General features: G+C 34.7%; 2 protein-coding genes across 4 annotated transcripts in view; one reads left to right on the top strand and one right to left on the bottom strand.

Annotated features, from left to right (window-relative positions):
• C10H12orf40 (chromosome 10 C12orf40 homolog) overlaps nt 1–14,544 on the bottom strand; it is a 79,424-nt gene that overhangs the window by 44,661 nt on the left and 20,219 nt on the right. The window lies entirely within an intron of this gene.
• ABCD2 (ATP binding cassette subfamily D member 2) overlaps nt 1,072–14,544 on the top strand; it is a 109,928-nt gene continuing 96,455 nt past the window's right edge. For all 3 annotated transcript variants that reach the window (XM_033118741.1, XM_033118740.1, XM_033118739.1), the window contains exons 1-3: nt 1,072–2,301; nt 3,844–4,024; nt 12,321–12,442. In XM_033118741.1, coding sequence (XP_032974632.1) covers nt 1,366–2,301; nt 3,844–4,024; nt 12,321–12,442 — 1,239 coding nt within the window. In that variant the 5' untranslated portion in view covers nt 1,072–1,365. The remainder of the gene's footprint in view (nt 2,302–3,843; nt 4,025–12,320; nt 12,443–14,544) is intronic.

Here is a 14,544-nt window from a genome sequence, read left to right as displayed (position 1 = left end):
TTGGGGTAGGGGCGGTAAGGAAGCAAATATGGTTTTGCATATTCAAGAATACATTCATCCGTGCAAAAAAAAATGCCCTTTACATTTTTTAAATATACAGAATTTTGCTTGACATTTTAGCAGTTTAAGTCCTCCATTAGGGATATAGAGAATTTTTTTTAACACTCTTGGTTTTTAAAATGGAAATGGGAAGTAGCCAATGCATTATCTGTAAACGTAAACAAAATAAAAGCTTGCAAAAGACTAGGAACTCTTGAAAAATGAAGTAAAGTCCTGGAGAAGCAATTTCCACTAACTACGGTTGGATTCCCCAAATGGTTAACTTTTGCTTATGGAGTAACAACTACCTAAAGGACACAAGGGGGGAATAGGGGTAGAAGTGAAACATTGCTCTCATTTATTTAATAGTCACCTTGTAAATAAATACCAGTGCATCAGAGCTCCATTGCTAAAAATAGCAGTTATGGGGCTGGAAGATTTTTATTATAAGGACAAGTAAACATAGGGATGGAAGTATAGCAAAGAATTAGTTTCTGTAATACAGCAGACTTCTCGCCTATTTATTTACAAAAAATATACTAATTACAACTTGTCTCACAGGTTCTGGGCCATCATATGAAATCACAGACAGAAAATTCAAATGGAAGGGGTGGGACCAAAAAACAGATCCAAGTATTTTTTTTTGCATTGATCTTCCCACGTGTGGCTTTCTTTCTCTTTCAGATTCATTCTGTAGCCTTTTCATATTCATTTTATGTTGATCCTCAACTCCCTAGTTCCTACTCCCCTATCTACGTTTTATAGCTTTTGGAAATCTCCCTGTCTTTTTGCTCTTCCCCTTAAGGTATCTACTAAAACCTTAGAGAAGAGATGTATGTTCTGAAACTTATCTGGGTTTCTAAGTGGCGCTGAGCATGCTCAGTAGCTAGAGCAGGTTTTGTCGCCAGCAGCTTCCCTGATTCGACCTCTCCAAAAATAGACATTTAACTCTCTGAACTCCTGTTTAAGGATGTAATTCGTTTTGCTCTCTCCTCATTTTCAAGGTTCAGAGGGAAGCAGCGAGGATTCCAAGGTCCCCCCGCCCTCACAGCCAATGAGGGGCTTGCGAGGGAGGAGCTTGGGGCGGTTTGGTGCAGCTTGAGCTTCTGAGGGAATCATCCCCAGTAGATGCAGTGGAGTCCGAGCTCTGCTGCTTCTGTCACAGCAGAACAAAATTAAAAACAAAATCAAAAACAAAAAGCAGAAGAGAAGAAACGCTGCAGAGTATGGAACGCTGTAGGACTTTCTGAAACATTTGCTGGGGATCCCCGTGGAGCATGATCTTTTAAACAATTCTTTTTGAAGCCGGTTTGGGTAACTGGGAAAATGATACATATGCTAAATGCAGCAGCTGATCGAGTGAAATGGACCAGATCCAGTGCTGCTAAAAAGGCTGCCTGCCTGGTGGCTGCGGCATATGCTCTGAAAACCCTCTATCCCGTCATTAGCAAGCGTTTAAAGCAGTCTGACCGCAGGAAGAAAAAAGAAGCTTACCTGGATGCAGGGAACAGAGAAATACTGCATTGCACCGAGATTACTTGTAAAAAAGCTTCGCCTGGAGTGAATGCAGATTTTTTCAAACAGCTGCTAGAACTTCGGAAAATTCTCTTTCCAAAACTTGTGACCACTGAAACGGGGTGGCTTTGCCTCCACTCGGTGGCTCTGATCTCAAGAACCTTTCTGTCTATCTATGTGGCTGGTCTGGATGGAAAAATCGTAAAAAGCATTGTGGAAAAGAAGCCTCGGACTTTCATCATCAAATTAATCAAGTGGCTTATGATTGCCATCCCTGCCACCTTTGTCAACAGTGCAATAAGGTACTTGGAGTGCAAATTGGCCTTGGCTTTCAGAACTCGCCTAGTAGACCATGCCTATGAAACCTATTTTACCAATCAGACTTATTATAAGGTTATCAACATGGATGGGAGGCTGGCAAACCCTGACCAGTCTCTCACTGAGGATATTATGATGTTCTCCCAATCTGTGGCTCACTTATATTCCAATTTGACCAAACCTATTTTAGATGTAATACTGACCTCCTATACGCTCATCCAGACTGCTACATCCAGAGGTGCCAGCCCAATTGGGCCCACCCTATTAGCAGGGCTTGTGGTGTATGCCACTGCTAAAGTGTTGAAAGCCTGCTCTCCCAAATTTGGTAAATTGGTGGCTGAAGAAGCTCATAGAAAAGGCTATTTGCGGTATGTGCACTCCAGAATTATAGCCAATGTTGAAGAAATTGCTTTTTACAGAGGACATAAGGTAAGAGAAATTAAGGTGATGGATGAAATATGAGACTGTTCGAGTGGTAGATACTATCTGTTGTACTCTCGATGGACCCACTTCTTTAGAGTTTTAGATTCCTATTACATCTAAACCTTTATTAAAATACATGCTCCATTACCCTGTTTAATCACAAGCTGTTTAAAAAATCATAGAGTGCAAACTTTCCGAAAGTTTCATGAGAATAAAATGTTCAGCACTCTAAAAAAGTTTACTTAGCCTCAGTTACCCAAATATGCTCAGAATTATCTCTAAAACATTTTCTTACAACTTAAATCCTAATTTTTAAGAGGTAGTTACAGAGCATTAAAAGAAATGTGTTTTCTTTTGAGATGGAAAATTCAGGGTAGTATTTTATTGTTGTTGCTCTTTTGTTTATCAAGAGGGGAAAAAACCCTACGCTTTCATATGAAAGGCAAATTTGACCATTTTGCATGTCTGGTCAGTAATGGATGGTCCTAAGTCCTAAGAAGTACAGGAGAGTGTATCTCACACATGGCATTTCCATTACTCTTAGTTACTGTTCAACACCATATTTTGACAAAAATAAAACGAGGCAGTGAACTGAAATTTTGTCTAACTTTGATAGAAAAGCTAAGATTAGAAATGAGAAGGAGAAAAGGAGTTCCAGAATATTATTTTAAATATGGAAGATATTCAACACTAAGCAGGTCCTAAAATAGTTAGCCAAATTGCATAAACTTGCAGTGCATGAAAGTAACTTCATAATGTTAAATAGGACAGAAATTTTTAACATGATGTATCTGAATGAAATCTTCATACAAATGAGTCGGCAAATAAAATATTATGGTATTCTAAAGTTGAAAATGGTATTTTAATTATCAAGCAGCGTTACTTAATTTTTGAAGCATCATCAATTATCAAAATTTTTTAAAAAAATTATAGCAGTACCAACCTGAAGAAGAAACTTTAAAGCAAATTTAGGACTTCTACTTGACCAGCGGCCTCATGTGTCGCATTAATCATATTGATTTGTCAGTCTTTTCCAATCATTGAACTCAGTGCTGTAAATTACAATATACTATGCTTCTTGCGTTTAAGATTAAGATTTAGTAAATTGAGTTAGTTCAAAACTGGAGTCTAATTATACATGTATCATGTGTATCATGTGTGGCATATGTTTATTTTTAGATATTTTTGTTACAGTCGAGAAGGATAAGGTTCTGACATTGTTTATACATGTCTTACAGAATATCATTTTTAACATCTTATACATAATTTCAAAATCATAATTATAAATCACTTATATATATTTATACTTAACAGTATATTTACTGTGTCTTTTTTTAATATTACATGTATGATATTAATGTATGATAAAACGAGATATAATGACTAAATCCAATATTAATCTGTATTTATTGATTGTTAGAATAATGGATAATACTATACTAAGTAAAACAAACTAGTAGGTAACTTACGTTTAAAGAAAGGCCGCAAGCATACAATATTTATTTTTGTAGTCCATGCTGAATTAATTAACTCTTTTTTCCTCTATAGGTAGAAATGAAGCAACTCCAGAAAAGTTACAAAGCTTTAGCAGATCAGATGAACCTCATTTTATCCAAACGTTTGTGGTACATCATGATAGAACAGTTCTTGATGAAGTATGTTTGGAGCAGCAGTGGACTAATTATGGTGGCTGTACCTATTATCACTGCAACTGGCTTTGCAGATGGTGGTAATGGCATTTATGCTTAATCTCAAATATGTTTAAGGTTATTATTTCTCTTGAAGGTATCAGTGATGATTTTGTGTGAGTGAAACTGTATGTGTAGCCATTATTCTTTAGTTATTAATATTCAGAAACAATGGCAGACTTTGCAATATCCAATAATAAGACCAGCAATAGGAAAAGAGGACACAAGTGGCTCAGAAGACTTTTTGAGTTCTGAGATATGTCAGAGATCTCTGATGCAGTGTTTCTGGGAGTTGTCATTCAGCAATTTTAATTATACTGCCTAATATAGAATGCGTCTCTAGCCTAACATTTAAACTCAAAACAAATCAATGGCTTTAAAAAGAGTACAAGTTCTACCCACACTTCAGTTCTGCACATCCAATGCATTCAGTCTATAAATATTCTATAACTGGATCTGCCCTGATTTGTGATTTGAAAAGTTAACTACTACATTAGGCAATCAGGAATATTGTTTCAGGGAGTGCTTTATGCCATGGAACAAAGTTTCCTCTACTTGCACGTAATATACTGGGGGTGCCAAAAATATGTTTACAAGTGGATGTACACTTTGGTCAACGTTGCTCAAGCAGTAGTTCACTGTAATCAGAGTGTCTGGACACGGATGGTAACCACTTTGAGCACCTCTTATAATTGCAGAAGTCAAACGTGACTAATCATCTTTTGTTATCGGTATATATTGAGTATTACCAATTTAATAGTGTTTTCCTTTCTTAAAATGTGTATACCTTTATTTTTGGCACCCTCTGTACATAACCTCCTATGTAACATGATTTGGGCATATCGTGAGGGTAGGGGTTGTCAAGTTCTATCACCATCTCAGTGTCTTTTACCAACGTTTTCATACTTTGAAATAACTAAGGAAGATAAGGGCAAAAAGGACAGAATTAAGATGTTGTGTCATACTTGAGGAGGGATTTTGGGTCTTAATTGGCAGCGACAAGGGGGAATTAAATAAAGAAGCAGCATTTTCTGCTCTCCCTCTAAAATAAAACATTACCCCTCCTTTTTGAAAACCACTTGACCAAATTGGCCTTAGTGTTGAAGACAAAGAGCATGGGCTTTGTAGTGAGAAAGAGTCTTTCTCAACTCTTGACTATCCCTCTAGTTGACTGTATACTCTTACCGTGTTTCTCCAAAAATAAGACCGGGTCTTATATTAATTTTTGCTTTAAAAAACGCATTAGAGCTTATGTTCAGGGGACGTTATCCTGAAAAATCATGCTAGAGCTTATTTTCCTGTTAGGTCTTATTTTCGGGGAAACACGGTAGTCATGTTAATTAAATTCTCTAGACCTCAGTTTTCTCATATATAAAATGAAAATCAAAAAAGCCTCCTTAGAGGGTTGTTGTGAGGATTTAATAGAATAATGTTTATAAAATACAGAGCATGCTCTTGATATTCGTGATACATGGTGACGATTATTACATAGAAACCAAAGGAAACACTAAGAATAATTAACAGAATTCACACCATTTTGCAGTTATTTTTGGTATAGAATTAAGAATTAGTAGTTATTTGTTTGAAGACAGCTAATAAAAACAAGTAAAAAAATTACTATATGCTTTCATATTTTAAAACAGTGCTTCAATACTTGAACCTATTCTTAAAAAACACTTGCCAAATTTGAGTCATTCTTAACCTAAAAGTGTTCATTTTAGTAATTATGATTTGTCAATACCTTGTAATAAGTGCTACACATATACTATATATGCTCCACAACTAAAAAATAGTGTATTTTTTCTGTTTTAATGTTTTCAAAATTTATTTTTTTAAATATCATTTAAAAAGTTTATATTGAAAAAAGCGTTGTTAGTAATAGTATTTTTAGGCTTAGTCTTTCATAATGAAAGAAAATAAATTTCTTTTTCAAGAGTATTAATGAAAAAAGACACTTAAAACCTGTGGTCTTAAGATTAGTTTTACTGAGAAATGTGACAAAATTATCAGATAGGCATAGTGAATCTCTCTAAGTATATAGATATTTTCAGTTTCATATATAATGTGTATTAGCAACAACCCCAATTACAAGATTATGATGTAGTTCTGTTAGTCCTTGGAAGCACTGGTCTTATTAGAAAACCCTGGAGTAAACACAGAACAGAGAAAATGCAGCTATTAATGGTGACAAATTAACCCCACAGAGACCAGAAAGAAGTAAACATTGTATGCAAAGAATATAACAATCTTACTTCTACAGATGATGTAATAAGCCATTTAAAAATAAATCCCACATATCCTGAAAACACCATATTAAATTAAAGAAACAGCATTAAAATTTTACATGGAAATAATCTCATAAATGCAAGTGAAACAAAGTCATTCTTAAAGCTTCCTTTCAAAATAAAATTTATACAAAGAAAAGCAATATAAGAATTTCATAGAAGAAAATGAATTCATATAACATGAGAGTGTGCTTTTGTAATTTGTAAGTTTACTATATGTATGCTTATAATGTTTATATGTATGTGTTTACTAAATATATTTGACCTACAGTGACAACACATGAAAATATTATCACTTTACTCAGATAAAATAATTTATTTTTTTAGATAATGATATATATTTGAGGCTTCAGTTCTTAGAATTGCATACCATACAGTCTAATCTAGTTTTCAATTTTAGTTTATTCGTATGCCCTGAGTTGTCCCCTATAGTAGAGATGAATTAAGTGTGTGATACTATATATATTTAAGGCAAAAATAGGTGGAAAAAAATGGTTGAATGACAGAGGACTGGCAAAGAGCGAAGGGAGAAAAAGTAGGACAGAAGAAAGAAAGAAAACAGAAAACAATAAGAAGCAAGTAACTGTTTAAATCTTGACTCGGCTATTTAATAGTATTTATCCTTAAGACAGTTATATAAACTTTATATGCCTCAGTTTTCCTATCTTAATTGTAAAGATAATTATATATATATATAACAGAATTGTTATAAAATTATATATATAGTATTAATATTTTATATATGTATATGGCATTAATGTGCTTTGAAACAGTCCTTGGCAAGTAGTAAGAATTTAGGTGGAAGCAATTGTTAATTTTTATTATATTCTTACCATGTGGGCTCTGGAGTCAGAGGGCTTGGTTTCAGATGCTGACTCTTTTGTTTTTAGGTTATTACTATGGACAAATCATTTGACTTTTTTATGCTTCAGTTTCCTCATTTTCAAAATGGTTGTTAGGAGGATTAAAAATCGCGTATGTAAAACTTAGAACAATGCCTGCCTGCCTCATAGGAAATGTTCAATAGATGTTTGCTGGCATGATTATTGTTGGTAAAGGAGCAAGGCATTTGCAAGTGACTTCCTCTGGGAAGTCAGAGGTGAAAATGCAGATAAGAGAAAGAGCCTGTATAATTTGGGGGGGAAAGAGAAAAGAAAAACAGTACAACTGAAAGTGAAATCTTACGGTAGGGACCAGTTTAAGTTTATATTCAAGTTCACATTATAAAACTGCATATGGAATCATGCCATTTTCACATCAAAAGAGGAACTTACAGGTCACCTAGTTTGGAATCCCAGATTTGCCTGTGGTCACTCATATGGTTGGCAGAAGCACTGAGGATAGGAGACATTATGTAATCCCTAGAGCATTGCTTTTCTCCCCCCTTACCATGCTGCCTCCGTATTAGCTATATTAGAACTTATTCTATGTGGGATTTCACTTAGTTTGAGACTATGGAGCCAAATGTTTGAGAAAGAGGCATTGATATAGTTAATTATATATAGTTTCTTATATATTTTAGTGGACAGTACCCCTTTCTTTGCTTTGTATTAAGAAAAAGACTGAAATTATGTGAAGAAAATCGTTACCTGGGAGCTATAATCTCAATTTTTTAACCTTATAGGCCACTTCATTATCAAAAGCAGTCTGGGCAAGGCCCGGAAAAGCTACTTCTAAGGCCCCTCCGGACAAACGTTCTCCCAGACGCCTTAACAGACAGAGAAGAAAGCATCTAAGCCTCTAGCACTGCCAGTAGTGTCTGCATGTTGGTGATCTGTCAGTGTGAGGTGACACATCAGAAGTAGCAACTGAGAGATACGGTTCTTAGGAATGCAGTTAAACTCACCATCACTCTAGTAACATGGGTGGTGATCTTATTACTGAAATGTACCTACAAGATTATATCTGCTCCTGCTGCATTAGTATGTCTCATACGGTAATACCAAATAATTGAAATATAATTTTATATTGTGGGTCAATTTTGACATGATTACTCTCCTGTTGACCAAATACTGGAGCAGTGATTTATCTTACCGATACATATCAAAGACTTACTTTCTGGCTATAATTAGCTGTGCGTATAAATAGCTATAATTTTTAAAGTACGCGTATAGCATGCATACCAACAAGGACACAATCATTAGTGTGCCATTCAGTGAACTGTCACAAAATCAACACATACACATGATCACCACTCAGAATAAATAGAACCTACTTTCGTCCCAGAAGTCCCCATGCCGCTTCCAGATCTTATCCTCAGCCTCGCATCCCCATCCCCAGTTATTCCTGCCCACCTCCCCCTGCCATGCCACAGTAAAGGTAACTATTTTATTGACCATTTATCAGTATTTCCTGGTTTTGGAACCTTGTACAAATAGTATTATACCATACACATGAGAGTTCTAATTGTTCCACATCTTTGTCACTGTTTGATGTCAGTCTTTTTCATTTTAGGCATTACTATGAGTGTAGTAGTGGTACTTCATTGTGCCTTAATTTGGATTTCTAATGACTATTGAGGTTTAACACTTTTCATTTGTTTGTTGTCCATTTGGATAGCCTTTCTATGAAGTGCCAGTAAGTTTTTTGCTCATTTTTAAATTGGCTTATCTGTTTTTTTCTTAGTGATTTGTAAAAGCTCTTATGTATCCCGAAATGAGTCTTTTGTCAGACAGGTAGACATACACACACACACACACACACACACACACACACACACATAGTCTCAAATGTCTTTTCCCACTCTATTCTTTCCTTTTCAGTCTCTTAATGGTGTTTAAGAGTTCACAAATGTAATATAGTTTAATTTATTAATCATTTTCTTTGTGTTTAGTGATTTTATCTCTTAAGAAACATCTGCCTAACTCAGTCATAAAGCTATTCTCGTATTTTTATCTTCTAGAAATTTACTGGTTTCACATAGAGATCTTCAATCCAATTAGAATTCATATTTATACTTGGTATCAAGGTCATAAGTTTTTGCTGAGATTTGTCCAAGTGACAAAGATAAAAAGTAAATGAAAAGAAATAAACTCAGATTATAAGTCCAGAGGAAAGAAGTACAGAGGAATAGCCTACATTTTTTTTTATTAAGAAAAATAATAGACAATTTTCTTAAAGCAGTTTTATGCTTACAGAAAAATTGATCAGAAAGTACAGAGTTCACAAATACCCACTCCTCCCCCACATTTCCCCTATTTACATATTGTATTAGTATGATACATTTGTTACAACTGATGAAACAATATTTATATATTATTGACTGAAGTCCATAATTTACATTAGGGTTCACTCTTTTATTGTACAGTTCTAGGGGTTTTGACAAATCTATAATGACATAACTTAGGTTTTAAATCCTTTCTCGTCTTTTCAGTGAAGTAACAACAGATGTGACCATATTTCAATATATATTTATTCACAGAGCTAAAAAGTAGCAGTAAAATGAGCAGATATGGTATTAAATGTTAAATCCTTAAATGAGGAACTTTTGACAAAATATTTAAAATATTTGGTGAGGAAAATAAAATGTGTTGAGCTAGGATGCAAAATAGGTGAGTGCTTCAGGTCATAAATTTATATCTCTGACACTAAGGAATCTGGCCTTGTCGTAGAAGTTATGCAGTTGGCTGTTATGTGCATGGCAAAATACTACTGGCACTGCTTTCACAGTACCTCCCAGAGAACAACCAGTAGCATAAAAGTCAAATGAAATCTCTCCAAAGCTATTTGTAATTATGTTGCTAAATGCATGAAAACCCAGTAGGCATTAATTTGCCAAAGCAGCATAGAAAGCACCATGCTAGTATTTTTACTTCTTGACAGAGGCTGTCAATGAAAGCTACTTTGAAACCCCTTTTAACCCAAATTCATAAAATCCCGTCATTATTTTAGACCATCAGGCAAATTCTCTGTGAGCCAATACTAAGCGCATCCACTGCTACAGCAATTCACTATTTTGGTAGCTTTGTGAGAATCCTTTGGTAATTTTTTTTTCTGTGGCTATCTAAATTGTATCGCACTTTTAAATGTGTTTAAGCGTGTCTACATTCTGTTCCCAGTCTATTTATCCAGTCACGTCTTTCACTCCTCAATTCTACCAGCACTTAAAGCCTTTCTTTCTACATTCTTCAATGAAACTAACTTCAAGGGAAATAATGGTAGTTCTCTAGAGCAGTCTTTAACAGGAGGGTCAGAGGGATCATACTGGACTATCATAAAAATCCCAATGAACTCATGGTGATTCTGATACTCAAAGGAAATCAGTGTCTAACACCAACCTATGCTGTTTCTTGACCAAGCTATTTATCATTGTTGGCATTGCTTGAAATTTCCCTTCTCTGTGCCACTGCTTATGCCGTACTTATGATGTATTAAATTGTACATGGTCTTCAAGACCTCACTCACAGTCTACACCTCCATGCAGCATTTCCTATCGCTTGCAGGAGGAAATGCTTTTTACCTGCTCCAAACACCTCGTGTTAACTCTCATATAGGCACCTTTATGGGAACTTGTCTCTCTTACCAAACTGTAAGCTCCTGAAGGAAAGAGTCTGAAAATCACGTTTATCTTCGCATTTCCTATAGCACTTCCTAATTTCTTGCACATCTAGGTGTTCAGTAAATACCTGTTGAGTGAATTTTACCTTGCATTATGCATGGATCCCTTTCCAACTCAGCTGAGCTGTCTATGAGCAAGTAAAGGTGAAAGTACCTGGTAGTCATAGTGGCGCACAAGTGAGATAATTGCATTGCTATGGAGGGGGGAAAAAAACCGTTTACACTGAGATAAATCAGAGAGAAATGAATATCAAAGTGGGCCTATGGCTATCTGCATTATTCTAATCTCTTCATTAATTTACAGCATTTAATTTATAACTTGGAAGATAATCTATAAAGGACCAGATAGATAATCAGATTGATGGAAAGATTAAAGCAATGACCTGGAGAGAATAATTTTGAACAACAGACTAAATTGAGTAGATATGCAATAATGACTAGAGAAAATAATAATAGCTAACATTCAGAGAACTTATTATTACAGGCCATGGATTAGGCTAGCACTTCATTTGTATTTCACCTTTAACCCTCACATCAACCCTGTGAGATACAATTGTTTGAGGTAGTACTATTTTCCTCATTTACATATGAGAAAATAGGCATGGAGAGGATAAGTGGCTTACTCTCCTTACTTTAGTACTTGCCAATATGTAGTAGAGCCTGGATTCAAACCTAGTCTGACTCCTGACTCTGAACCATAATTTTTAAAAAGCAGTAATTTAAGATGTTCATACATCCATCCATGCATCTATCCATGCATCCATCCATCGATCCATCAGCTTAATACACATTAAGGAGTACTAATGTGTGAGACACACTGCTGAGCACTAGGAATAAAGAATAAAACACACAGTTTTGACCCTTAAGAAACGTATGGTCATCAGAAAAACTAGACAAGGGTTTGCACTGAAATCTGTACTAAATAGTTAACTGTTGAAGAAAGAGCCAGGCAAAAAAGTAACAGACGTATGTTAAAGTCAGAAGAAATCATACATGCAAATATCAGAGGGTAAATAGAGGATTGCATATTTGGGGAGCTGCTGTACTATAAGATGAAGGTTGGTTGAAACAGGTAGACAGAGGCCAGATTATGAGGGTCAGCTAATTTGCATTTCTATTAAAGAAACCACACTAGAAATATTTGCCTATATTCCAGTCAGTTGTATTTTATTGACCAAATCAGTAGTATTTTATTGCCTAGCTATAATAAGGGCAGGGTGTTGGATTTGGAAAGGGTTGAAAGAAGGCTAAATGAAAATAGTCTTAATTCCTATAGATTTAATTGTTCTAACTCTCCTTTTAGAAAAATAATAAATGGGAGCTTTAAATAAAATCTGGTAGAGCTACTGTATTTTCAGTAATTCATTAAATGTCTAGGAAATTGCTGATACTACTGAAAATTTTACATATGGTTGTTTTAGCCACAATTTCATTTGTGTAAAAAAAATAATTTAGTTACTTGAAAAAAATCAATAGTTTTATAATTTGCTTTTAGATTTAGAGGATGGTCAAAAACAAGCTATGGTTAGTGAACGGACAGAAGCCTTTACCACCGCTCGAAATTTGTTGGCCTCTGGAGCTGATGCTATTGAAAGGATTATGTCTTCATACAAAGAGGTACTCGCATTTTTTTGTTGTCAATTTGATTAAAATAAGATATGTGAAAATCAAACAAAAGGTAAATTACCAGATATACTTAGTATTTTGGAAACATTTTTTCCTCTATCAAAAATTGCTAAGAGTATAATCAAGACAAAGGATGGCAATTCCCAAGTGTATTGCTGCTAATACCCTTTAATTTTTACACTATCACTTATAATTCCTCTTTTTCTGTCTATATATGACATACTTGTTTTTAAATTTTGAAAAAAGTCCTAGGTGTAGCTTCTGGAACCAGGGTGCCTAAATTTAAATTCTTGCTCCAGTATTTACAAATTATATGAATTTAATCAAGTTTCTTAACTGTCAGTCTCTGTTTCCTCATCTGTAAAATGGGGATAATGATAGCATTGACTTTCTAGTGTTGTTATGTCTTCATGCTTGTATAATATTTAAAACAATATGTATTAAGTGCTCAATAAATGTTAGCCAATGATTTTACTTATATACCTTGCAAACTGTCATAATGAGTGAAGCCTCACCAACTACATATAAAAGGCTCTGATGATTTTATCTTCTTCCTGCCTTCCCTGCAGAGTCTGGGTCTTCCTTCTCTATGTTCACAGTACATCTGGCACTTTAGCACATTATACTTGTCTATCTCCTGCACCAGACTTGAGTGGAAAGCAGAAATTGTCTTACTCATCTTTACATTCCTAGTATTCATTTTAATGCTTGAAATATTGTATGTGGTCAACACATATTTGTTGAAAGAATGGTAGTAAGACCTACAGATATCATGAGATTAAGATTAAAAATCCCTTTATTTAATTGAGATAGACTGATAATATTCCCACGGACATTGTTTCTCACTACTCTGTGGCTTTTGCATCAGTATAAATTGCCCGATCATCATCATAGATTTAGCTGCCTCTAAAATCAGCCTTAAATAAACTATGAATTTTGTGATTTGCTGATAAAACTTTTCAGTCTCATTCAACAACTGATTTATTGAATTGAGGTTTTTTGTTTATTTGTTTTTGTCTTTAAAAAAAGTACAAAGTTATTTATGGCCACATGCCAAAAAAACTCAGTTAATTTTTTTTTTTTTTGGTCAAATAGTAATTTTGATAATCGGGAGACACAGGTTTTGAAACAGGTTTTTTGATATATTACTTACCATTAAAATTAAATGACCAAAATTTTCTCCCTCTCACATTAAAATACATTCCGATCTAAGTCAGGAGGAATATCATTTCATTTTCCTAGATTGTCTCCAACAAAATAAATGATTGCATTTTGCTTTATTTTGCCTGAATATGCTTTGAATCATAGAACGTTCACTTCCAAAGAATCTTATTATTGCTGTGGCAGCACATGAAAGCACCATGATGCATTCTTTGCTGGCCTCAAAGGGAGCAAGTTTCCTTTTTAGAGTTAGAGTCCCTGTTTTGCATCCCAAAGTACTTTGTCCACAGTCACATTCTCAGTTTTTTTTTAGATACTCTTTTCCCACTCCACCGTGCATCCTGGTCAACTATTAACTCCTTGCCTCTTGCCATTTTATAATTGACCTTTACGTTTGGTTTTGGATTTTTTTTTCCTGTGCAAATATATTTACCCAAGTTTCTTTGGCTCTGTTTTTCTCTTCTTGGGAATTCAAGAGCTTCTTTTAGATAACATTTTAGAAATTACCCTTTAAGTAGTTATAATATTAACATATAGAAATGAAATACTAATCGAATTACAGACCTCTCACACACAGTAGAGACCTGCGGTAGAAGCTTCTAACAATAACACCTATTCATTTACTGTTTACGTTTTGCACACACAAAAATTCTTACAAAAATGTCAGCAATGTTGTATTATTCCACAATTTATTATTTAAGAAATATTTATTAGTGACACACCTTGCTTATTGGTACCAATTTCCTCATAAACATTTCTATAAAGGAATGGTTTTTGTGCTTTCTTTTCACTGAGGAAGATGGTCTTGACAGGAGATGACTCACATTTCACAGTACCTTAATAAATAACAAGGTGTTCTTTTAATAGAAAAACAGCTGGAGATTCAATCTAAATTAGACAACTGGCAGAATAGGAGCAAGAAACCTCTCTGT

Source organism: Rhinolophus ferrumequinum, chromosome 10 (genome assembly GCF_004115265.2).
Source record: "Rhinolophus ferrumequinum isolate MPI-CBG mRhiFer1 chromosome 10, mRhiFer1_v1.p, whole genome shotgun sequence".
Classification (NCBI taxonomy): domain Eukaryota; kingdom Metazoa; phylum Chordata; class Mammalia; order Chiroptera; family Rhinolophidae; genus Rhinolophus; species Rhinolophus ferrumequinum.
The sequence above is the reverse complement of the archived record's forward strand: the minus strand, read 5'-3'. Positions and strand labels throughout refer to the sequence as shown.